The 22,685-nt window shown below is 35.7% G+C and overlaps 5 protein-coding genes across 9 annotated transcripts; 2 read left to right on the forward strand and 3 right to left on the reverse strand.

Annotated features, from left to right (window-relative positions):
* Positions 1-76: 76 nt before the first annotated feature.
* Positions 77-4,657, forward strand: LOC110409611 (SWIM zinc finger family protein). Of its 2 annotated transcripts, XR_002444589.2 has the most exons (7): positions 77-346; positions 1,378-1,702; positions 1,918-2,569; positions 2,655-2,854; positions 2,933-3,177; positions 3,265-4,384; positions 4,507-4,657. XR_002444589.2 is itself a non-coding variant. In XM_021419022.2 (6 exons), exons 2-6 carry the CDS (start codon positions 1,434-1,436, stop codon positions 4,053-4,055), a joined length of 2,157 nt encoding a protein of 718 aa, XP_021274697.1. In that variant the 5' UTR covers positions 77-346; positions 1,378-1,433; the 3' UTR covers positions 4,056-4,657. The 2 variants fall into 2 exon arrangements, 1 of the variants encoding a protein (XP_021274697.1); XM_021419022.2 differs by having other exon boundaries at positions 3,265-4,657.
* A 628-nt stretch (positions 4,658-5,285) lies between these two features.
* On the reverse strand, positions 5,286-9,297 carry IWS1 (Transcription elongation factor (TFIIS) family protein). Of its 2 annotated transcripts, XM_021421663.2 has the most exons (11): positions 9,107-9,296; positions 8,571-8,991; positions 7,988-8,107; positions 7,601-7,821; positions 7,384-7,513; positions 7,223-7,285; positions 7,046-7,123; positions 6,653-6,744; positions 6,474-6,536; positions 6,178-6,364; positions 5,286-5,927 (listed from the first exon to the last, which is right to left on the reverse strand). In XM_021421663.2, the coding sequence occupies exons 1-11, from the start codon at positions 9,112-9,114 to the stop codon at positions 5,829-5,831; spliced, it is 1,482 nt and encodes a 493-aa protein (XP_021277338.1). In that variant the 5' UTR covers positions 9,115-9,296; the 3' UTR covers positions 5,286-5,828. The 2 variants fall into 2 exon arrangements, with proteins under 2 accessions (XP_021277338.1, XP_021277345.1); XM_021421670.2 differs by lacking the exon at positions 7,046-7,123 and having other exon boundaries at positions 9,107-9,297.
* Positions 9,298-10,761: 1,464 nt separating this feature from the next.
* Positions 10,762-13,180, reverse strand: LOC110426281 (DNAJ heat shock N-terminal domain-containing protein). Its single transcript, XM_021441476.1, has one exon. It carries the CDS (start codon positions 13,061-13,063, stop codon positions 11,006-11,008), a length of 2,058 nt encoding a protein of 685 aa, XP_021297151.1. The 5' UTR covers positions 13,064-13,180; the 3' UTR covers positions 10,762-11,005.
* A 2,789-nt stretch (positions 13,181-15,969) lies between these two features.
* On the forward strand, positions 15,970-21,341 carry BZIP68 (basic region/leucine zipper transcription factor 68). Of its 2 annotated transcripts, none has more exons than XM_021430654.1 (13): positions 15,970-16,314; positions 16,774-16,890; positions 16,998-17,054; positions 17,149-17,223; positions 17,396-17,485; positions 17,582-17,641; positions 17,740-17,909; positions 18,532-18,586; positions 19,793-19,835; positions 19,930-20,219; positions 20,479-20,556; positions 20,628-20,753; positions 20,885-21,341. In XM_021430654.1, the coding sequence occupies exons 2-13, from the start codon at positions 16,819-16,821 to the stop codon at positions 20,987-20,989; spliced, it is 1,221 nt and encodes a 406-aa protein (XP_021286329.1). In that variant the 5' UTR covers positions 15,970-16,314; positions 16,774-16,818; the 3' UTR covers positions 20,990-21,341. The 2 variants fall into 2 exon arrangements, with proteins under 2 accessions (XP_021286329.1, XP_021286337.1); XM_021430662.1 differs by having other exon boundaries at positions 15,970-16,298.
* Positions 21,342-21,555: 214 nt separating this feature from the next.
* LOC110418054 (40S ribosomal protein) lies at positions 21,556-22,684 on the reverse strand. 2 transcript variants are annotated; one of them, XM_021430672.2, is made up of 3 exons: positions 22,527-22,684; positions 22,094-22,264; positions 21,556-21,914 (listed from the first exon to the last, which is right to left on the reverse strand). In XM_021430672.2, exons 2-3 carry the CDS (start codon positions 22,239-22,241, stop codon positions 21,772-21,774), a joined length of 291 nt encoding a protein of 96 aa, XP_021286347.1. In that variant the 5' UTR covers positions 22,242-22,264; positions 22,527-22,684; the 3' UTR covers positions 21,556-21,771. The 2 variants fall into 2 exon arrangements, with proteins under 2 accessions (XP_021286347.1, XP_021286356.1); XM_021430681.2 differs by having other exon boundaries at positions 22,094-22,296; positions 22,527-22,678.
* Position 22,685: the final 1 nt, after the last annotated feature.

Raw genomic sequence — 22,685 nt, forward strand, 5'->3', positions numbered from 1 at the left:
AGGTAACTTAATCTGTGGCCGACGTTCGAGTGGCCGAGAAACGTTAGGAAAAGACGAGACAAATCAAACACAGCGCAGCCCTAAAAACAGGGCAAGCCGAAACCAGTATTAGGATATCTAATTCGCATCCCCAAACTAGCCCCAACCGTCCCCCTTCTGCACTGTACCACTTCCTCCCTTACTCTCTCAAAATTTGCCAAAAACCCTACAACCCTCCCTCTAAAATCTCTCTTCTTTACTTTTGTTTTATTTTATTTACTCTCTATCTATTTCCTGTTCCATCTGCAACTAAATTGGACTAGACCCAGAAAGGAATGAAGCCCTGTTTCTGCTAGTCCTGTCGACGGTACTCCTTTTCTACTCTCTCTCTCTCTGTCTTATCTAAAAGACCGTTGATGAGAAAAAATTGGTTTTTGTCGGAGTAAACATCATTGTGAAGCTTGCTTATGATTATACTTAGCTTCAATGTATTGATATGTATATCCTTTCCTGAGCTCTTTGTTCCAAAAAAATTTTAATTTGATGTTTTTAATTTGATGTGAAGTTGAATATGGTTAGTTCATTATCATTAGTCTAGCATTGGAGATTTTAGGCCAAGACTCGATTTTTATTTCAACTTTTGCGAATTTCGTTGTTAAGTTAGGACTAGTCTTATTCCTAGGTAAAATTTTGTTGGTTAGCTGTTGCTGGTACTTTTCAGCCGCATCTGATTCAGTCTGCTATAGTTCGAGAAAGTAATCGATTGGTTCATGTTTGGAGTCTGCGCTGTATGCTCGAACAATATGTCTTGATGTTGAATAGGTTGCTCTCTCTTCAGTGAATTTATGGTTTTTGTTTTGTCTGGGAATAGTTTAAGGGAAAAGCAAAGAATGTGAATCTTCAAATCTGAGTAATTATACTATCATTTGATGCATTTAGCTTCGTTCAGTATATATTTTCATGTATCCTTGCCATGTCCAAAATAAGAAAAATTAGATTTCAATCTATTTTAATATCCTATTCTTGCCATATTAGTATTTGATAATTGATTTAGATGTGATACTGATATGGGAGGGGGCGAGCTGTTAAAGTTTTGGTGCTTCATAGTTTGCAGCTCTAACTCTTGCATACCTTAAGTTGAAGTTTTAAGACCTATTGAACAGAAGATGTGGACATAATTTGGCTTTAATGGTTGACTATGAGATTTCCAATAATAAGAATTTTCATTTGCTGACTAGATGATTAACTATGATCCTGTTTCTTCAAGCATGTCTCTTTTGTGAAGATAAAAGTTATTTATGGGAAAAAAGAATTTATAAAATGGTTATGGTGGCATGTTTTGTAAATTTTATCATTGTTATTTTTTGATCATGTTAATCTCTATGCTTAATTTTGCAGGTATGCTACTGAATGTTGGCTTGGTAGTAAATTTTAAAGGTTGAAATAGTCTGTAGATGGATATAGTTGAATCCATACTTGATATTCCAGTGCAAGATCCACCAGAGGAGGAGTTCTCTTCTGCTGATTTGACTTGGACAAAGTTCGGCACAGCTGAGCACCATGATGATGTAGCACTCATTCCTTATGCTCGAGTGGATGAATTTATAATTGGAGAATGCTCCAATGTGGAATGCCCAACACGATTCCATATTGAACGGGGACGGAAACGATCAAAGGGCAGTTTAAAGGAGTATAAAAGCGATGAATATTTGGAATATAGACTGTAAGTTTGACCCATGCTTACCAATGTTTCCCATTTTTTCTCATTTATTTCCCTACTCTCTGAGCATCAGAATCTTTCTTTTGATTGATTCTATGAAACAAAACCCTGATATATTTCTTTAAGTGTAGATGATATGAAATTTCTTTTTGTCATAAATATGAGTTCTACCTGAGGAGAAACATTTGTTCTTATTATTTTCCCTTTTATATGTGAAGATATTGGTGTTCCTTCGGTCCTGAAAATTATGGGGAAGGTGGAAGTATATTACCTAGTCGAAAATATCGTCTAAACACCCGAAACAGGGCTGCTAGACCTCAATCCATGCGAGGATGTACATGCCATTTTGTAGTGAAACGTCTTTATGCTCGTCCGTCACTTGCACTTATTATATACAATGAGAGACGCCATATAAACAAATCTGGTTTTGTCTGCCATGGGCCCCTTGACAAAGATGCCATTGGCCCTGGTGCCAAGAAAATTCCATATATTTCCAATGAGATTCAACAACAAACAATGTCTATGATCTATCTGGGCATACCTGAAGAAAATGTGCTAGAGAAACACATTGAGTGCATTCAACGATACTGTGGTTCAGATGCAAGAGTTAGTACCCTTGCTTCCCAATATGTCCGCAAACTTGGGATGATCATTAAGAGATCTACCCATGAGTTAGATCTAGATGATCAAGCTAGCATCCGGATGTGGGTTGAACGCAATAAGAAATCTATATTTTTCTATCAGGACACATCTGAGACAGATCCTTTCATTCTTGGGATTCAGACAGAATGGCAGTTGCAACAGATGGTTCGTTTTGGCCATCGCAGTCTTATTGCTGCTGATTCAACATTTGGTATTAAAAGACTCAAGGTAAAAAACTGATCAAATTGTATTTGCTCAGAGCTTAAAGAAAGCTATTTCATTTGGTATTACATGATGATGTTTCTGAATGCAGTACCCCTTATGCACCCTTCTTGTCTTTGATTCAAGACAACATGCATTGCCTGTTGCATGGGTCATTACCCGCAGCGTTGCAAAGTCAGATGTAGCTAAATGGATGAAAGCTTTGCTTGATCGAGCTCGAAGCATTGAGCCTGGATGGAAGATCAATGGTTTTTTGATTGATGATGCAGCAATGGAGATTGATCCCATAAGGCAGGGTATTTTTGCTTTAAAGTTTGGTTTGTATTGAATTTATTACTTTCTTACCCTTGATTTTGGCTATTTTATCAGGGATACTTTTTATTGTCCTATCCTATTTTCTCTTTGGCGTGTTCGTAGATCTTGGTTGAGGAATGTTGTTAAGAAATGTTCCAACATTGAAGTTCAGCGGGAAATTTTTAAGCGTCTAGGTGAAATAGTTTACAGCATTTGGGGTGGCATCAATACTTCAGTTGCCTTGGAAGAATTAAATCAGGATTTTGTTGATCAAACTGCCTTCATGGAGTATTTCAAATCCTCCTGGGTGCCCAAGATTGGTTAGATCTCTCTCGCTATTACACATGCAATGCCACGAAGGTTTCCATGTCTAATACTGCTGTTTTTTTTTTTTTTTTGTGTGACAGAAATGTGGCTTTCAACAATGAAAACTATTCCACTTGCAAGCCAGGAAGCATCTGGTGCCATAGAAGCCTACCATGTGAAGCTGAAAACAAAATTGTTTGATGATTCACATCTTGGTGCACTTCAAAGAGTTGACTGGTTAGTGCACAAGCTGACAACTGAGTTGCATTCAACATATTGGCTTGATCGGTATGCAGATGAAAGTGATTCTTTTCAAAATGTCAAGGAGGAATATATTGCATCTACATCTTGGCACCGAGCGCTGCAAATTCCTGATTCTTTTGTTACCTTAGGTGATAAGGCCAACCTATTTGCAAAGGTAGCAAGCCAGAAAGACAGCAGCATAACACATTTAGTTTGGAATCCTGGATCAGACTTTGCTTTCTGCGACTGTGCATGGTCAATGCAAGGTAATTTTTGCAAGCATGTCATCAAGGTCAATATGATGTGTGAAAATCATGAAGGCTACAAACCTTCTATGTCTTTTCAGTCATTCAGAGAGATATTGATGGATCTTTTGAAGAAACCAATGGATGACTCCATTGCATTAGATGAGTCAGTTGCCTGGACCCACCAGATGCTGGATCAAATCAAACAGCTTGTAGAACTGAATAGTTCAAATGATATTGGCATTGTGGTAAAAAATATGCCATTGAAATGGGTTTCTAAGAAAGGCAGAACATTTGTTGGTATACCTGCTTCCCTTCCAGCTCTTCCATCTAGTTCCAAGAGCATCACAAAGAATCTGCAGAAGAAGAATCGAAAGCGGAAAAGATTATCAAGATTAAGATGATCATCTAAGTTGTTTAATTAGGTCAGCATTTAGCAAATTCAAGACCCTTTGGACTGGAACCTCTGTTTTGAAAATAATGTTTGTTCCCATGCTGGATATCATCATCCTGACTCCATCGCTTGAATTATTTGATGGGTAACACAAGCTATGTTAAAATAAAATGAGTGCACTTTGCAACCTCCAAAGATGGATTTGAAGGACAATATGCCTATCTAGCTGCAGTTGCCAGTGTAAAGACAAAAGTGAACTCCAAGATGTGTCCACATATTCATGTTCATTCCAACATTCATTTCGGGAGAAATTTGAAGGCCAACATCTTGAAAAAGAAGGTATCTATCTATGTTATTGAGATTTGCTTCCGAATTTGGAAACCCAAAGTGTTTTCCCCTAGTTAATCTTGTCATTTCTTGAGCTATATATATTATTTTGTATATTGTCTTTCCTTTTTCAGGAGGCCCTTCAAGTACATTTTTGTTCTGGGAATAGAGGCTATGGCATAAGGCATCTTGCCAATGGACAATTACAAAATCATGTATAGACTGTCGAACATTGAATGTGAGCTGCATAGAAAGATTATATTATAAGATAATTATTTAATGGAAGATATGATTACACAATAATTTTTCTTGCAAGCCATTGATTGCTTCCCAACTTGTATAATGAAGATTAAGTATCATTCATCTCATTTACATATTTGTTGACAGTTATGCATGTGCAAGCACCTGATGCATACATTCAACGTATTAATCTTAGTTGAAATATAGAGAAATGTCGAGTCTTTAAGTCTAAAATGCATGGAAATATGACATTTGGTTTTAGAAATTTAGAATCGAAATGTTGCTCAAAATTCAGATGTTATGTGTCATGACCTCAAAAGGGAAATCAAGAATTTCAAATAGAATGAAGAGTATAATTAAACATTAATAATTATTCACAACATTTTAAACCTGAGACAATGAGACCCTTGAACGATATTACAAATTGATATGAACTGTGACACTATGATTATCAAAAATCCTACTTCAAAATTACAATAAGCAGAGCCTCTATCAGCTTGCTAGCTTGAAATGGTAACATTTTCTAGAATCAGCACAAACGGCATACAGCTCAAGCTAAGGTCTTGCTTAAACGATAAAAAGGGTAGCTGAACTACATCCATATAATCACTGCAACTGCAGCCCTATGGTTTAAGGTCTAGTTTTTCTATTGGAGGAATTTGAGATAATATAATAAAATGGAAATATGTAGCCTTCGTGTACTTATTCTCATTATAAATATGAAGACTTTTACTTTGATAAAGAGAATTTTGACATTGCTTCAATTTCTCAATGCAACTTTTTATTCCTTCCCCTTTAGCAAAGACTAATCCACACTGAGAACCATATAAACTGGCAACTGCAAGGTCCACAACAATTGTTGTTTGTCCCAATATTCCTTGAACATAGAAGGTAGCAATAGCATCGATATTGAAGCTAAAACATTCAAATTTAACAAGTATTAAGATTCGACCACATTTATCTCCGAACTGTGCAGCAGCCGATCAATAAAATCATCAAGGAAGCTGAAGAAGGTTAAATGGCCGCAATCTATCATTTCCAATATTTGGATGTAAAACAGAAACATTTGCATCAAGGACACTTGAAGTAGCTCTCTTCAACACAACAGAAAGCTCATATAGGTCTTTGCAGCCAAGTGTCACTAAGCAGCAAATTTAATGGGATTGGGCTCACCCAGTGCATCCCTCTTTTCTGCCAATTAGGGTGTGCGGTAACATTACAGGTATTTGAGCATACCACGACCCTCAACACTAAGTTTAGTAGCCTGCAACTGCTTCTTTTTTGGTGCTTTCAACTGATGCAACTTCTTAGTCATCTGCCATGAGAAAGTTGACATTTTATTTCAGAAAATATAGTGAAGAGGGAATGTAAAGCATTTGGAACGCTTGTTGCCAGATTGTTCAGGCATCAGCATAAAGTAAATTTAAGGAGTGCTACACTCTTGATATCCTAACAGCTAAAGGAACAATATAGGTGAACATCCCCTTTTGTATCATTAATCAAGTAACCTTTTCCAAACAATAAAACCAACACAAAATTAATATTAAGGAGAGTAAAAAAGAAACCTTTTGGCGACGCTGATCTTGTACAACTTGTTTCGCACGTGCTCTAATTTCATCTGGATCAATCTTAGACTGGGGACGCACAACAAAATCCATTGGCGTTGCTTCTGGCCTTGAAGCATGCAGCCTTGAAGAAGATTCTGTCCTTGAAGCATGTTGACCTGCTGATGATCGACCAGACTTATGGTCCCTGTAATTTTTATAACCAACAATAAGGGTCAGAGCATATAGAATCAGATACTGATGTGAACCAAATGGATACCAGGATAAATATAACTAAGGAAGTAATTACATCTTACCGAGAAATATCCAAATCAAAATCACCATCTCTAGATTCCATTGCCGCAGCTCTATTTGCAGGTCTATAAAAGAATTTGAAAAAATTAAACAGAAACGCGAATGGAAAATGTATGCACATGACAAAATTGGTTAACATACAAGATGGCATATTTCGCATAAAACTGATTACAAAGGGTACCTTTTCACAGAAGGCCTTCGTAAGGGAACCCTATCATCATCAATATTTCTCATGTCCTCAAACCTTGTGCTCTTATTAAAGATTGGTCTACTCTGCATTATGTTCAAAATTATATAAAAGAATTAATACCCTGGACAGAAAAGAATTTCATGAATATACATAAAAGAACTTGACAAACAAAATTTTGATGAAAACGAAGCTATTACTGAAATCACAACCACTAAAAAGTCAGATGAGAACTATACTCCTATAGGCAACATGCTAATGCATAAAAAATAAAATAAAACATAAAGCCCACAGGGCATGACAATTGCCAATATAGATCTAAAGAAGACGAGAGATCAAAGGGGGAATCCTAGCATATAAACACCAGGAGCTTAAACCGACACATACCCATTTATCAACCAAATCCTTAGCAAGTTTTCTGTTGGAAGTGGTTTCCTCATCAGATTTTGATAAAAACATAATCACCTGCCCAAAAATTTTGAAAAAAAAAAGAGGTCTAAAACCAATCCAAGATACTTTGAACATAAAGCTGAATGTGATTGTTTCTCTACGGTGATTACTTACCTTTCCAAGACCACTCCTCTTTAGCTGCTCCCTTCTATCATGCTGCTCTAGATCAATTGGAAACTGCATGAAGAAAGCAACATTTCACTTTTTCATAAAAGGGAATGTATGGCAATGACCATTACTAAACAGGGCAAAACGGAAAGAAGGCCACTCTATACATCAGTCAATATCCTCAAAATTGCTGCACGGATATTTATATTTGGTAAGCTTCCATCAGGAAGGGGTTCGAGCCAATTCTTCAACAAGGTTAAAACTCCATGATCTAAGAATTCTGGTTGAAGCTGCTTCCTACACAAAGAGCAATTTAAAAGAAAATAAGAATGATAATTGCTAGGCCAATACATCCAAGCCACATTAACTTGGCAAGCAGCTTACTTTGAGAGAACCTCAGTAAGAAGTGGCAACTTCTTGAGTTTATTAATCGCAGGCTTCCCTTGTCTATTAAGCTCTGCATCTTCTTCAGCAGTTACCTCAAGCTCAGCCATAACATTCTCAACCAGCAATGCAATTTCTGCAGGGCTTTTCTCATTCTTCTTTCTTTTTTTACCCATCTTGAATAACTCCTTAATCTCTGGATCCTCATCGTCTTCCTCTGCCTAAAAGATCATAAAAATGAACCAGAAAGCTAAAAGAAAAAACCTCTTCAAAAAATATTTTAAGCAACCAATGAATTGTATTTATAAGTACATAATTCTATAAATATCATAGCTAGCCAACATGAAGACAAGCATACATGATAGCCATAAAAAGATGATTGACAACCTGAGGGGCATCACCAGGCGACCTTGCTTCATTGTCACTCCCATATCTGTCTGCAGGGTCAACACCACTGTCATCTATGAAGTCATCATCATCCATAGTCCTAACACCCTCTTGATCATTCTATCCAGTGCAGAGAAAATGGTCAAAGAACAAACTTGGTTAGCTTTGACCTCATTTTATTTTATTCCAGAGCAGAAATTTGATTACATGATTACAAACAAACTATCTTAGTAAGCAACTTAATATACTTAAATAGAAACATATAGGGGAGCAACCGAATCATCACTGGCTAGAAAAAATTAGAAACAGGTTAAAGTAGCTTTGTAATTTATCCATGGAAAGAACTATAAAAATTCATGTTCTACTAGTAGCAATGCTGATGATGAGCCTAAAGCCAATATTTTGACAGCGATTCTTAATCATGTGAAGATATTACTTCAAGCTTGTTCATTTCCATACACACATAATAAATAGAGATCCTGATGTCCTTTAAGATGAACATATAAAATAAAAAGCCAAACCACCGAAGCCACGATTCAATCAAACAACCATGCGATGATTCAATTAGCATTAAAAAAATTACCTCAGGATTAACCCACTCCCACATCTCATTCACTTCCTCTGACTTCCCCAACTTCGTAACAGTTCCTTTTTCACCCCCACCCCCATACTTTTTCTCCTTGAGCCTCTTCTCCTTCTTCTTCCTCTTCCTGGCATCCGACTCCGATCCTTCCCTCCCAAAATTGGCATCTTCATCTTCATCTAACAACTCAGGGGCATCCATACTCTCTTTTCCCATAGAGCCCCCTTTCTTGACCAGTCTTTTTCTCGGCTTCCCGACCTTATCAGTATCGTAAACCGGCGTCTGCGATCGTTCTCGTCGGCCCCAATCTTCCATGTCATCCTCCACGTCATCAAGAAGGTCTCGCCGCGGCTCCGGCGAACCGGGGTCCGATTGAATGTCTTCATAGTCCATAATCGGCTCTCCTTCCTCATCGCGATAACTACAAGAGACCCAAAAGAAAGAATCACCCTAAAAACCCTAGTTTTTTCCACACACCAAAAAACTGTCGATCAAAATTTAAACGCTAAATTCAAGAGAAACAAGAGTAGGCTTACGAATCCATGGCGATGGCGATCAATCACGGGCGCAGAATTGAGTCTTTCTTTCTCTATGATTTTCTGTTTCGGGGGGAAGAAATGCAGAAACAGAGACGTAGTTATAAACTGAGCGGGGGACGAAATTCCTGTTTCACGTTTCACCTGCCTAGTCGGTCCAATCGGAGATCCGGCCCAAATGGGGACGGGTTTTTTTTCTCTTGACTCTTTTATCCGCTGTGACCCGAAAATGATCACGATTACCCAATTATATATGGGCTTGATAGTCATTTTCTTGCTTCTTTATATTTTTAATAATTTTTTATTCAAAGAAAAGAAATAGTCAATCACTAAATCGAACACTATCAGATATCGAAATGTATTTTTTAATAACTTAAAAATTTATTATTTGTTTTTTAAGTGTATTATCCATAATTTATAATATACATATATAATTACATATTTATCAAATTTGAGGAATCATGTCAAAATTAAAATTGACGGATTTGAGATTAATAGCTTCTTTTTTTTTTGGTTTTCAATTGCATAATTAAAATAATGATGTTTAATCAAAAGTATTCTAATAATTCAATTACTTTCATTTATACTTTAAAAAATTTATTTCCGTCAATTAGAAAAGATTTTGACACAAAAAGAAACGAAAAAGAGAGGAAAAATAAGTGGAAGGAGCTACAAACTTATGATTGGTTAAAAGTATGAGAAGATGAAAATTAAAAAACAAAATTAATTTAAAAATAAATTCAAATCCTCATTTATAAAAAAAATATTATTACATTCATATCCTTCATCTATATTATTTATTATGAATTTATTCAATATTTTAGTAATTTTTTCTATCATTTAACTCGTGACACCAAACATAGTAATGTACTATTTTTGTATATATATTACTAATTTTAAAATTATAACATTCTTGGATTCTTTGTACTTCAAATCTATTATTACAATATGTACAAAAACAAGTTTCGTAGGTCAAAACTACTCTAACCCAAGCACCGGGTGAAAACAAAAAAATCTATTATGGGATTAAACTTTGATGGAAATTGATATTTGTCACACGCAATGGAGGTGATTAGAGCAAGAACAATGAAGAACTCAACAAGGTTATCATTGAACATGTTGCTCCATGAGATTATAGCCTGTAGGCTTTACATGGCTGCCATAAGATTGCAGTCAACTTACAGATCTTTGACAATGTTGAAGAGGTAATGAATTGAAACGTGAAAAGCAAACTTACAAATCCACCATGAAACTGAAATTATCAATGCAAATCATGTTACATCATTGAAGGACAGGTACAGTCTATGCAGCCCGAACGCTAAACCAGTTAAAAGTCCAGCACATTGGAAAAAATACCGGAAATGCAAGTCAGGGGAACTGATGAATGAAAGGAGCTCAAGAAGGCCTGTCCTCTGGTTTCTTTAAGCCTACATGCTGGAATTTTTGGAAGCCATTCATAGGAGATGGACCAGACACCGTCTTGTTGGCTATTGCCTCCAAGAGAAACCTGTCAAGTAGTTTAAGAGGCAGGAAGGGAAGATCAAGTACACCCTGCGCCTAAAAGAACATCATAAATGCACAAATTTCTTTACAAGTGCAGGAAGCAAAAGTTTCCATCCGCACTCTACAGTAACTGAAAATTATGAAACAGTTGGTAAGAGAAAACTACTTAATTAATAAAAACCAGGATGGCTGCTCGCAATCTGCCACATCAAGAATTTAAGAGGCGAGAAATATTTGCAGCACCTATCAGAATAATGTGTGTTATACCCTGTGGAAACTATAAAGCAACTAAAATTCATTACTTGCCTCCTCGGGGTACTTAAACTTACATCAAAACAGATCCTCCTAAATAATTAGGCAAAAGCTATACAGTAATCAATTAAGGTTTCTGAAATATCAACTTTCCAAGCTAATAGCAAGAAGATCGGGAGGAAGTGAAGCAGGATCAAGTTCCCAGCAGTCTTTCAAAAGATCAGGGACATCATCGCTACAAAGCTTTCGAGCAGGAATCTGATGCGAAAACAACCGAATATCATCTTTTTCAAGCCATCTAATAGCTTGACACCCAATCTCCTGTCTTTTAAATATTGTCCTGAATCCATCAACTTTCTCAAGATATGCCATGCTCAATCCATGAATCTCACTGTAGTTAGTTAAAAACACAACTATGTCATAGCACTGTTTATCTCTAGCTGAAAAGTTTCTTCCTGCTGCACCTGATTTAGCTTCATTATAAAGTGCCCAGACTGAGCCCTTCTTTGGATAAATCCTATAAAGTTCCTTTGCCGCCCTTTCACATTCTACCATGTGTGAAAAGATATTCACAGAGTTTATGGAACTCTTCCTGGCGGCCTTAAATCTCCCACAAGATACATGAAATCCCTTTTTCTCCCAACTAATCAATCTGTCATCCCCGTTATTCTGAAAGTCCAACCAACTCATCTTCAATTCAAAAGGATTTACTGTAAATACTTCCTCAATCAAACCATAATGCCTAGGCATTCCATCATCATCATCATACATAGCCCACACTTGCCCTCTTTTAAAATTCCTCTCCAATCTATCTTTATCAAAATCATAGAAATCTGAATCCTCCACAGCCATAATCTCCATGTCCCCACTCTTTGAACCACGGCGCTTCTCAATGTCCAACTTCACTTTCTTTCTTGAAGTCCCTTGCTTCGTGAGCTCTGAATTTTGATTCTTTTTCCCACCATCTTGAGTCTTAGCTTCCAAATCTACCCTTATTTTCTTAGTTGCACGTGTCGTAATCCCCAAACTTCCACTCGTCTTTGAAGGTCCTTGACTCTCAATCCCAAAATCCTTACGCTTCTCTGATGCCTTCTGTTTCTCAATCTTTGAAACTCTATTTTTAGGAGGCTCATGTCTCTCTCTTTCCTTCCCCTTTTCACCTGCCTTGTTCACTTTCTCTTTTAGATTCAATTTTTCCCTTCCTTGATTCGCCTTTCGCTTCATTTCCAACTTCATTTCTGCAAGTGTCATTGCCTCCTCTGCAACTTTTACCCTCTTTGACCTTGATCTCTCCTCCTCCCCATCATCCACCTGCCCGGCTACAGACCTTGCCAATACCTCCCCAACAGTACTCATCCTCCTCCTCAAACCCCCACTCCTCAATCTCCCCACACCCCACCCATCATCATCACCACCACTCTCTTTCTCCATCAAATTCTCTTCACTCACTTTCCTCCTTAACTCCACACTCCTAATTGTCTCACCACTACCCTTTTCCCCCTCCAAACCAACACTTTTAGCACTACTCATTTTCTCCTTCGAAACCATCTTCCGCTTCGACCTCTCACTTACACTTACTGCGGCCACCACCTCCTCCTCCTCTGTACTTTCACCATCACCACCTTCTCCGTCGACCTCCACAGCCAAAAAGCTCTTCTTACAACTTGGGCAGACCAAATTATGCCCCAAATACTTCCTTTCAAACTTATGCAACAACCTGCACCGCGAACACGCAGTCCAAAACGTCTCACCTACTACACCATTCTCTTCCAACCCATCAACCCTTTCCTCCTGAATCCTAATCCTAAGCTTCATATCATATTCTTTCCTCCTTATCTTATCAGAAAATATCCTAAACCCTTCACCCACGAGCTTAAACGCTTCTTCACATCCTAAATATGGGTTCTTGTCAGGGTGCAAAATCAATGCTAGTTTCCTATATTGTTTCTTGATTGAATTTATGTGGGAGAAGGGTTCTACCTGGAGGATACTATACCAGTCTGGAGAAGCGTCGGCTTGGGAGGCCGGCCGGAGAATTTTAAAAGCAGTGAGCATTGAAGAGATGCCTTCTAGGTTTGGAAAAAGACCGTGGGCTTTCTTGGCATGTTTTAAAGCTGATTTCAGGTTTGAATTCTTGTACTTGGTTTCTGCCAGTGCTTTCAGGCGCTGTGCTTCTTGCTCTGCATCTGGGTCGGGCGCCATTTCTGAGCTAACCAAATTGAGAGAGAACGACCAGCTGTCGGGAGAGAAACCGAGATATGATTTTCTTAGGTTTCGGGTGCTTTCACCACTCACCAAGGCTTTCGGCTTTGTGTTGGTTTGGTCGGTTTGAGTGTTCTAATAAGAAAATACCCCTTTTTTCAAAAGAAAAATAATAATAAAAAAGGACTTAAAAATCAAATTGAAGTAGGTTAATTCGGATTAATTTTTTCAATCGAGTTATCAATCGATTAATATAGAAGCTATTAACTTGTTTTTAAGTTTGAGATTGATTTTAATTTAATTTAATGTGATATTTTATTGAATTCGGATTAATTTTTTTGATTTTCGTATTAATCAATTCAGAGGAAATTTATTAACTTGTTTTTAAATTTGAAATTAATTATTACTTTGTTTTTAAGCTTGAGATTTTGATTCAATTTAATATGATATTTATTGAATTCGGTTAATTTGGATTAATTTGTTTTGATTTTGGTATTAATTGATTAAGAAGGAATGTATTAACTTGTTTTTAAATTTGGGATTGATTTTGATTTAATTTAGTATGATATTTTAGAGGAAATTATACTAAATAACTCTTATGACAAAGGATATTTTATAAATAAAGATCAAAATAAATTTAATTATTTTTAATTATATTTAATTATAATTTGATAAAAATATTTTTAAAACTATTTTAAATAAAGTAAATTATTCATCACAATTTATACTCAGTACTTTCGATTTTTCTCTCACCATCCATCTTTCTAATTTTATTAATTTCTCACTTCAACATCTTTTTATTTTGCTTCTATTTCTCTATTCCATCTTTTTAAGACATCAAGTTATAGTCTTGATGTCCTTGGATGAGTGGTCATTTGACAGATTTGATTTTTAAGTAATTTAAATTAAATTAAAACTGTAAAAATGATTACATATGTTTGAAATAACTTTTAACTGATTAATTTGGGACCTATGTCTCAATAAATTTAAAATTTTAAAATTTATAAATTTAAGATTTCAAAAAGATTTTTTTTTTTTAGTCAAAATATGTATTTTATATAAAAAAAATTGGGTTTTGATTTATGAAAACATGTGAAAAACACTTTAATCGGTGTCAAATTATCAAAAAAAATGAAAAGAGTTGAGAAAATTTGAAGTTTTGGTTCATAAGTAATAATAACATTTTAAACATTAAATTGTAATACAATTTTTTAAAATATAACGTATAACAAAAAAAAAATCGATATGATGTGTAACAATAATATTTTTTTCAACATGATATATAACATATTTTCATGTCGCGTAACAATAATATTTTTTTTAACATAGTGTGTAACAATTTTTTTTAACTATAACATTCAATATGTTTTTATACATAGCGTGTAACAATAATATTTTTTCAATATGATGTGTAACATCACGTGCATGGTGTGTAACATTATTAAAGATATTTTTGTTCATCTTAACTAAAAATAGTTAAAATTATAAAAAATTATTTTTAAAAATATTTTATCTTTAAAGGTTATTTATAAAATATATTGATATTTTATTGAATTTGATTAATTTTTATGATTTTGATATTAGTTGATTAAGAGGGAACTATTAATTTGTTTTTAAACTTAACATTGTTTTTGATTTAATATAATATGATGTTTTACTGAATTCAAATTGATTTTTTCATCTAGGTATTAATTGATTAAGAGGGAACCTATTTGTTTTGTTTTTAAGCTGGAGATCGATTTTGGTTCAATTTAATACAATACTTTATTGAATTCAGTTAATTCAAATTGTTTTTTTTTTAATTTTGGTATTAATTGATTAAGAAGGACTCTATTAGTTTGTTTTTAAGCTCGATATTGATTTGCTTCGATTTAATATAATACTGTATTGAATTTGGTTAATTTGAATTAATTTTTTCAATTTTAGTAGTAATCAATTAAGAAGAATAATTTATTCAATTATTTTGATTGAATTTTTGTATTAAAAAAATTAACAATCCAACTATTGAAAAATCGATGATTAAATATATTTTTTGAATATGTATTATACATATTAATATTACAAATATTTTTACAATATATCTAAAAAATACTCTCATCCAAATCAAAAATAACGGATCAAACCAACCAAAATAAGTTTAATTTTGGTTGTTTTCAATTTTTATTATAATTCAATCATTTTCATTTTTTTATAAAATTTAATTAATTTTTAAAAATTTAAAATTGAACAAATGAAAAACCGAGTCGATGAATTATTTATCTTTCTAATTCACTCACTTAATTGTCCCAGGAAAATGAGTAAACAAGTGAAATCCACCCAAATCAATGTTTTAGGGTTTATTAATTTTTATTTTGAAGATATAATTAGACTATTTTCCATACTTTGAAAGTAGCTTTGGTCTTATAATTTTTGACAATTTGACTTCATTAAATCTGGTTAAAGTGGTAAGAAAGTAATGATTTCAAAGGGTTTTCAGAGTTGAAGGTGCTTAAGCCTTTTCCCATGATTAGAAAAATGAGATTAGGAGAGTGAAAATGAAAGCAAAATGTGTAAAGACTAAAATACCATAATGATTGATGGATGAAAATGGATGAAAAATATCAATAAAAAAATAATATTAGTTTATACTCCTCCTGTCTTTTTTTTTCATTTTTATAAGATGCCCCAAAGTTACGTATTTTTCAAACACTCAATATTATTATTTCTTATGTTATAAATTTATTTTTCATGTTATTTATATTATATTTTTTAAAATTTTAATTTTTAATTTTCGTAAGAAAAAAAACAATTCAACAACACCAAATTCTATTGAAAACGGTGACCGACGGAAAGGACAAAACGGGGATTTCGCCAGGTCACTAAAAAATAGAAAGGAGAAATGGACTAACGTACGACGAGTCATAGAATCGACTCCGTGAACCCTCCCCCTTTCCTCCCCAAAAATACAATTAACAAACCCTAAAATCAAACATCTGATCTCTTACAATTTCCTATCTGGGAAAAAAATATAAAAGAAAAAAAAAAGGAGAAAGGGAGTGAGAGAGGGAGAAACCCGAGAGCTAATGCTAAAATTTTATTCTCTACCAATCGTGCCCTAACCTTTTCCCCCAATTGACATCTTTGCCCTTCTTCCCAAACCATCAAATTGAAAAACATCTCACTCAATTTCAAGCTCGGAAGCCCCTGAAATCTTGCTTCTGTTTAGTGGATCAGACTTGGGTTTCGTCTGAATTTGGTTTGTTTTTTGAGCGGTAATTCGAAATTTTTAAATTTATTTACATTTTTTTGTTTATTGATTTTGTGAATTAGTCAACAAGCACCATTTGCATGCCTTCAAATTTATTAAGTATTTTTTGTATTTTAATTGTTTGTTTTTCTTTCTCTGGATGCATGTTACCTCTTTTTATCTAATGTTCTTCCTTTGGTTACTGAGAAAAGAAAAAAGAGAGGAAATTGGAATTTTATTTTATTTTTTAAGCTTTTTGATTGTTTGTGATTTGAATGGGGAATTTTTTTGATTGGGGCTAATGCAACCAGTGTATGTATTTTAAAGTTTTTTTTTTTAATTCTAAGCTATGGTTTCTTTTGTGTTGATATTCCTTATTTTTTGGCTGAAAACGGTATAGGGTTAGATAAATTGGATTGATTTGAAGGAATATAGTGGGGGGAAAGTGCATATTGTTGATGGAATTAATGTTTTATTATTGTAGGATGGTCTGAGGGGCTTCTTGAGGTCGGTTGGTGGATATAGAAGAATGGGTAGCAGTGAGATGGATAAAACTGCAAAAGAAAAGGAGCCAAAGACACCACCTGCTACTACTACACAGGTCTACTTTAGTGTTATTGTTTGAAAATTGTGTAATTTATGTTGTTCTTAAATTTGTTCTCACAAGGTTTTTGTCCTGTGCGTTTTATTACTTCTTTTGGTGTTCAGGAGCCGTCTTCCACCACTAACTCGGGTACAGTAAATGCAGACTGGTCAGGATTTCAGGTTCGTTAGATAAATATCTTTAGTTCCTGTATTTTGTATTCAGGTTTCATGTGGAAATTTGGACTATCATATGTGGATTATTGTTTGCAAACAGGCTTACTCTCCCATTCCACCACATGGGTTCTTGGCATCTAGTCCCCAAGCGCCCCCATATATGTGGGGTGTTCAGGTATTTATGGTTTTGCATTGGTATTATAGGATGGTACATTATTATGATCGTTAAATCTTTTTCTATTTAATTTGTTAGAGCTTCAAAATTTGGTGGCATAATCGACTACTAAGATTTAATGGTTTCATTAGGTGGTCAGTAAAGCTTTAATGTAATTCTTTCTTTGTTGCAGCATTTAGTGCCTCCTTATGGCACCCCACCACATCCTTATGTTGCAATGTATCCTCATGGTGGAATATACGCACATCCATCCATTCCCCCAGTATGTTCTTTTCCATTCTTCGTAGTCTTTGTTTCCAAATGTTACAATAGCTTGATATTTGGAGTTATCTTAATGACATGGTCTAATCTTGGACAGGGATCCTATCCTTTTAGTCCTTTTGCTATGCCTTCTCCAAATGGCATTGTCGAGGCTTCTGTGAGCACTTTATCTTACTTTGTCTTATAATTTGTTGTTTGCAAGTCATGTTTTTATGTCCATGCTTCCAAAGGACTGACTCTTGTGATTTTGTGTAGGGAAATACTTCTGGAACCATGGAAACAGATGGTAAACCCTCTGATGTGAAGGAAAAATTGCCAATTAAAAGATCAAAAGGGAGTTTGGGCAGTTTAAACATGATTACCGGAAAGAACAATAATCTTGGTAAGACATCAGGAGCTTCCGCGAATGGAGTTTATTCTAAAAGGTATGGCAGAAAAGAATGATATATGCAGTTATTATATAATTTTTGGGTGCTAGTTTGTGCTATTGTTAGTTACAAGGACTATTTGCCACATCATTTTGGGGGGGGGGGGGGGGGGGGTGCGGCAAGCTATGTCCTTTGACCCACATAATCTAGTCTTACAGAAATTTTAATGGAACTGAGTAATAGAGAAAAGAGCCTATTACACAAAGCAGTTGCAATTGGGTTTGATTGAGAAGTCTAGAGGACCCTTTGTTGAAGAAGCTCTTTCCTTTACCTCCATCCCTGAATAGACCTATGTTTGTCTCTTTATTTAAATTGTTAAAATGAAGTCTTGGTCAGCTTTGAAAAGTGTCTGTAAAAGTCATTTTTCTTCTGAACTTTTTCTATGATATGAGTTATGTTGTTCTGTTTGTTTTGTGGCTTGAAGAGCTCCTGCTTTAAGATGATTGAGTAGGCATATGTCTTCCATCCTTGCTTTAAGCGTATTAGTTGGTACTCAGAAGTCATATCTGGATTTTTAGAGGCATCAACTCATCTGAGCATACACTATTTGCTTGTGATTGCTATCAAAATAATATTTCTAGGTAATTTAGCTGACAATGGAGTAATTGTGCATGTTCAGTGCCGAGAGTGGAAGTGAAGGCACAAGTGAAGGCAGTGATGCAAACTCCCAGAGCGTGAGTGCAATGCTTTTGGCTTTTCCTTTTATTTATCTATTATTTTGAATTGTTTCTGTAGTTCATCTATATTAGAGGGTTTGAACACCCTGCCAATATGGCCGATTCCAGGATAGGGCTTGCAATCTAATGAATTTATGCCCCATCTCAACTATTATTTAACCCTACACTCTTGATATGAAAAGTAGGGGTTTTGAAGTTGCTGCAAATGTTGATACTTTCATTGACCAGACAAGGCTTAAATCCCTTTTTCATTTATTAAATAGCTTTGGGCTTAACTGTGTTGATTGCCTGGAAAGGCAATAATCTTCTACATAAGTCATTTTGGGTGAAACTGTAAGCTGTACTTTACATTGTATGTGTTCTTACTTTGCAAGTGAGCATTTCCCATGGACCTATGGTACAAAAAGTACTTTCTTAGAGATGTTACTGGTGTGGCCTTGGGACACCCTTGTTTCTAAAACTCAAAAGTAATGGATTTGCTCAGTTGCATGTTCTTTTTTTGCCATACATTATGTTGTTTCGATGTCATCTGTTAAATTTCTGTGGGTGTAAATTTCTGGGGCCACCTAACTCTGTATTTCATGATGTTTTTGATTAATGGAGCTTGCTCTAAGTGCTAAAAGATAGGTTAATGGAGCCACAAAGGCACAAACTTCTTTTCATTCTGTATATAGATGTCAACTTGGCAGGCAAGTTTTTTGCATTATAAACGATAGGTTTTCGGGTTCATGATCATGTTGTTTCTTTTCCAGTGTGTGACTGCCCATGTGTTGTTCATAGACTGAGCCAAAGGCTTCTTTGGGATGATGAGGATTATGGGTTGAGACACTAGAGTTCTTTTTTTCTCTCTCTGTGAAAGGCACAATTCTCTTGTAGCTTCTCAGTTATGTTGTTGGAGTTAGCCTGCCAACTTACTGGATTAATTTTCTCTTTAACCCTGTACATGGGAAACAAATTTTAATGGGCCTTCTGTAATAAAAAAAGATTTTGGGGAGTGGGCTATTGAAGAAAGGCTAAAGCTGTATTGGACTAATCATCTCTATTACAACTCTCTATGTGTTGCAGCTTCTTTTAAGACTCTTCCAAGGGGGACAACTTTATATGCTTCATTTTTTATTCAAATTCAGGCATTCAAGTATATTGCCCCTTTATTTTGTTCAGGTAAAGATTATGCTGTAATTTCCTTTTCTTCCTTATTTGTAGGATTCACAATTGAAGTCTGGAGGAAGGCAAGATTCTGGAGAAGGTTAGACAATGATAATGTCATAACATAATCTTTTTGCATAACTTTATTGCCAATTTCTGTGTGTTCTGAAATGCCTATAATGTCTTTGTTACAGGTGAAGCATCTCAAAACGGAAGTGCAGCGCATGGTCCTCAGAATGGAGGCCCTAATGCACCTCATACGATGGTGAATACAGCAATGGCCGTTGTACCTATATCAACTGCTGGGGCTCCCACTGCTGTTCCTGGTCCCACTACAAACTTACATATTGGGATGGACTACTGGGGGACCCCAGCTTCATCTGCTGTCCCTGCAATGCGTGGGAAGGTTCCTTCAACTGCAGTTGCGGGAGGAATAGTAACTCCTGCATCACGGGACAGTGTTCAGTCACAGCTTTGGTTGCAGGTTATCTCTCTCTCTCGAAGCAATATATTAAAATATGAGATCTTCTTGCAGCAAAAATCTTTGCTTTTGGCTGTAGTGCTACACCTTTGTCGGTGAAATCTTAAATTAAAATTAAATTCACTTGAAATTTGATCAATGTTTTTCTCCTCGAATCAAGTGTCATATGCTTTCCTTGCTGATGTTGTAAGAATGTGTTTCTTACATTGCTTTTTTTTATAATCGTTGCTTATTTTGTAACTGGCACTGTTTACGGATTTAGGATGAAAGGGAGCTTAAAAGACAGAGAAGGAAGCAATCAAACAGAGAGTCTGCTCGCAGATCCAGGTTGCGTAAACAGGTAATGAACTATCCTTCAGAAATTGTGTTATTCAGTATTTAAAGGACACATGAATTATTTGTTTGAATCAGGCGGAATGTGATGAGCTGGCTCAGCGTGCCGAAGCCTTAAAAGAAGAGAATGCCAATCTTAGGTCTGAAGTGAATCGTATCAAGTGCGAGTATGAGCAGCTTGTGGCAGAGAATACTTCTCTCAAGGTAATGTTCTACTCTTGGTTTCGCAAAATATTGAACCTGTTAGTATGTTTCTCCTTTTTGAACTGCAGTCTACCTCATCTGCACACCTGTTTGGATACAATTGCTTCCTAATATCTGTTACGTAATTGCAGGAGAGGCTAGGGGAAATTCCTGGGCATGAGGATCTGAAGTCTGGTAGGAATGACCAACATACAAATAATGATGGGCAAACAGAGCTTGTGCAGGGTAGTCACTAGAATTCACACACCCTGTTTCATGCCTCTTTCCGGGAGCATAACCTAACCAAATTTAGCTACAGAAAGTTTTTATTCTGCATAGCATGTTTAAATTTTATCAAAGCTGACCTTGATAGTTTTTAGGTTCCCTTTTATCTCTTATAATCCATCACCCATGATTTGGCTTTACCTTTACAAATCAAAGCCTTAGGATGTGGTTTGTAGACTGATATTATGTACCTTTCTCTGTTCAAAGAAGGGTAGTATGCACAGTTTTAACTTTTCTTGCTTGTTTAATGTTAAATATTGTTGATGAATGTGTAACTGAGGGAAGTAATGAACTCTGATTCATTTTAAGAGTCGGGTGTTGGCATTCTTGGCTCTACAGCATTTCATCCCCTCCAGTAAGTGAATATTTTGTGCCCTTTCTTTTACGGTCAATCTTTGCAACTAATGAGCAATGCTGTTTTTGCTTTGGATTCAACATTTTGACTTTATAACAGAAATGTTAGGATAAACATCAGCTTCCTTTATCTAACGCGAGCGATTGTTTTCATGAGAGTATTTACAATCACAAACTTGCTAAATTCCAAAAAACCAAAAAAGAAGGGTGGTTGTAACCAAATAAGTTTACACATGTCTATATCCTACAGCAACAGTTACTCCATGTCATACTGGAAAATTGATAAAACAACAGGCATTGCCAAAGATCCCAGGGCCATACTAAACAGAAGACAGTGTCACCAAACTGGTCAATCAATGGAAACCAGCAATGAATTTTGACAAGCACGAGGAACCCAGTGCTACTTTCCCTTGTCATAAGCAGCTATGTTTTGGGGTTCACATTCAGGACTGAATAGACGGACCAATAAAGCAGATGTTGCGCTCACAGACACAGCTCCACATGCTGCCCACCGTAGACTTCTTGGAACTGTAATCCTTGGACCTGCATCAAACATTGAACCCAAAATATCAGGAAGTTTTTTACCTCATGTTAGACCAGGAGGGAAGAAGAAAATGAGAAAAGGGAACGAAGGAGGTGGGAAGGTGATGAAAGGAGTAATAAATGGATTCAAAATGAAAAAAGTACTGAATTCTGAGGCGTAAGGAAAGAGTAGAAGAAACCATAATGCAATCTGCAGAGAACCCAAAATCCCAAAGCTCCCCCAACAGTGAAAATCCCAGCCGTCTGCCTCATTAATCTGGAACAAGGCTTTGCATCTGATCTCATTAACTCACCATCCGACCAGCCAAGGAGACGCCTCAACGCCATTCTATCAACTCCTTAGAAAGCACCTGAGGAATGAATTATCAATTGAAAAAAATTACTGCAAACAAAACCAAGCAAATCGTAATATGTTAAAGAGCCTTCGTCCAAATGAAAATCTAAGCAAAACCCAGATTGCAAAACATGAAAAGATTAAAACTTGGCGAGTATCAAGCAATAAACTTAGAAGTTAAAAATCAGAACTTGACAACTGCATTTATCAACTAAAATAACAAAGAAAAAAGGAAGGAATTGATTGAATTTGAAAAACAGGAAAAGATGTGACTTTACCCCAGTTTTCTCCGCATCGAAAACGGAGGCGGCGGCGGAGCTAAGACGATGACCGACGGAGTGGGAGAGCCCCCGGGGTTTACAGTTCACGGAGGCGAAACTTTTCCTTTGTTTCTGTTTTTTTTCTTTTTCTGAATCGTACAGTCTAACAAAGGCAAT

This window comes from Theobroma umbraticum, unplaced genomic scaffold (assembly GCF_002168275.2).
Source record: "Theobroma umbraticum cultivar Fairchild unplaced genomic scaffold, ASM216827v3 scaffold_30.0, whole genome shotgun sequence".
NCBI classification, from domain to species: domain Eukaryota; kingdom Viridiplantae; phylum Streptophyta; class Magnoliopsida; order Malvales; family Malvaceae; genus Theobroma; species Theobroma umbraticum.

Bases quoted from the DNA above. Each gene is read 5' to 3' on its own strand.
- LOC110409611 (XM_021419022.2), top strand. From the start codon at position 1,434: ATGGATATAGTTGAATCCATACTTGATATTCCAGTGCAAGATCCACCA. The intron at 2,570-2,654 runs GTAAAAAACTGA...TTCTGAATGCAG, and splicing joins TTGGTATTAAAAGACTCAAG to TACCCCTTATGCACCCTTCT. The intron at 2,855-2,932 runs GCAGGGTATTTT...CTATTTTATCAG, and splicing joins ATGGAGATTGATCCCATAAG to GGATACTTTTTATTGTCCTA.
- IWS1 (XM_021421663.2), bottom strand. The intron at 6,365-6,473 runs GTAAGATGTAAT...TAAAAATTACAG, and splicing joins TTTGATTTGGATATTTCTCG to GGACCATAAGTCTGGTCGAT. The intron at 5,928-6,177 runs GTTTCTTTTTTA...TTCTCATGGCAG, and splicing joins AAGATCAGCGTCGCCAAAAG to ATGACTAAGAAGTTGCATCA.
- LOC110426281 (XM_021441476.1), bottom strand. From the start codon at position 13,063: ATGGCGCCCGACCCAGATGCAGAGCAAGAAGCACAGCGCCTGAAAGCA.
- BZIP68 (XM_021430654.1), top strand. From the start codon at position 16,819: ATGGGTAGCAGTGAGATGGATAAAACTGCAAAAGAAAAGGAGCCAAAG. The intron at 18,587-19,792 runs GTGAGTGCAATG...CCTTATTTGTAG, and splicing joins GTGATGCAAACTCCCAGAGC to GATTCACAATTGAAGTCTGG. The intron at 20,557-20,627 runs GTAATGAACTAT...TGTTTGAATCAG, and splicing joins GATCCAGGTTGCGTAAACAG to GCGGAATGTGATGAGCTGGC.
- LOC110418054 (XM_021430672.2), bottom strand. From the start codon at position 22,241: ATGGCGTTGAGGCGTCTCCTTGGCTGGTCGGATGGTGAGTTAATGAGA. The intron at 21,915-22,093 runs GTTTCTTCTACT...TGTTTGATGCAG, and splicing joins TCTCTGCAGATTGCATTATG to GTCCAAGGATTACAGTTCCA.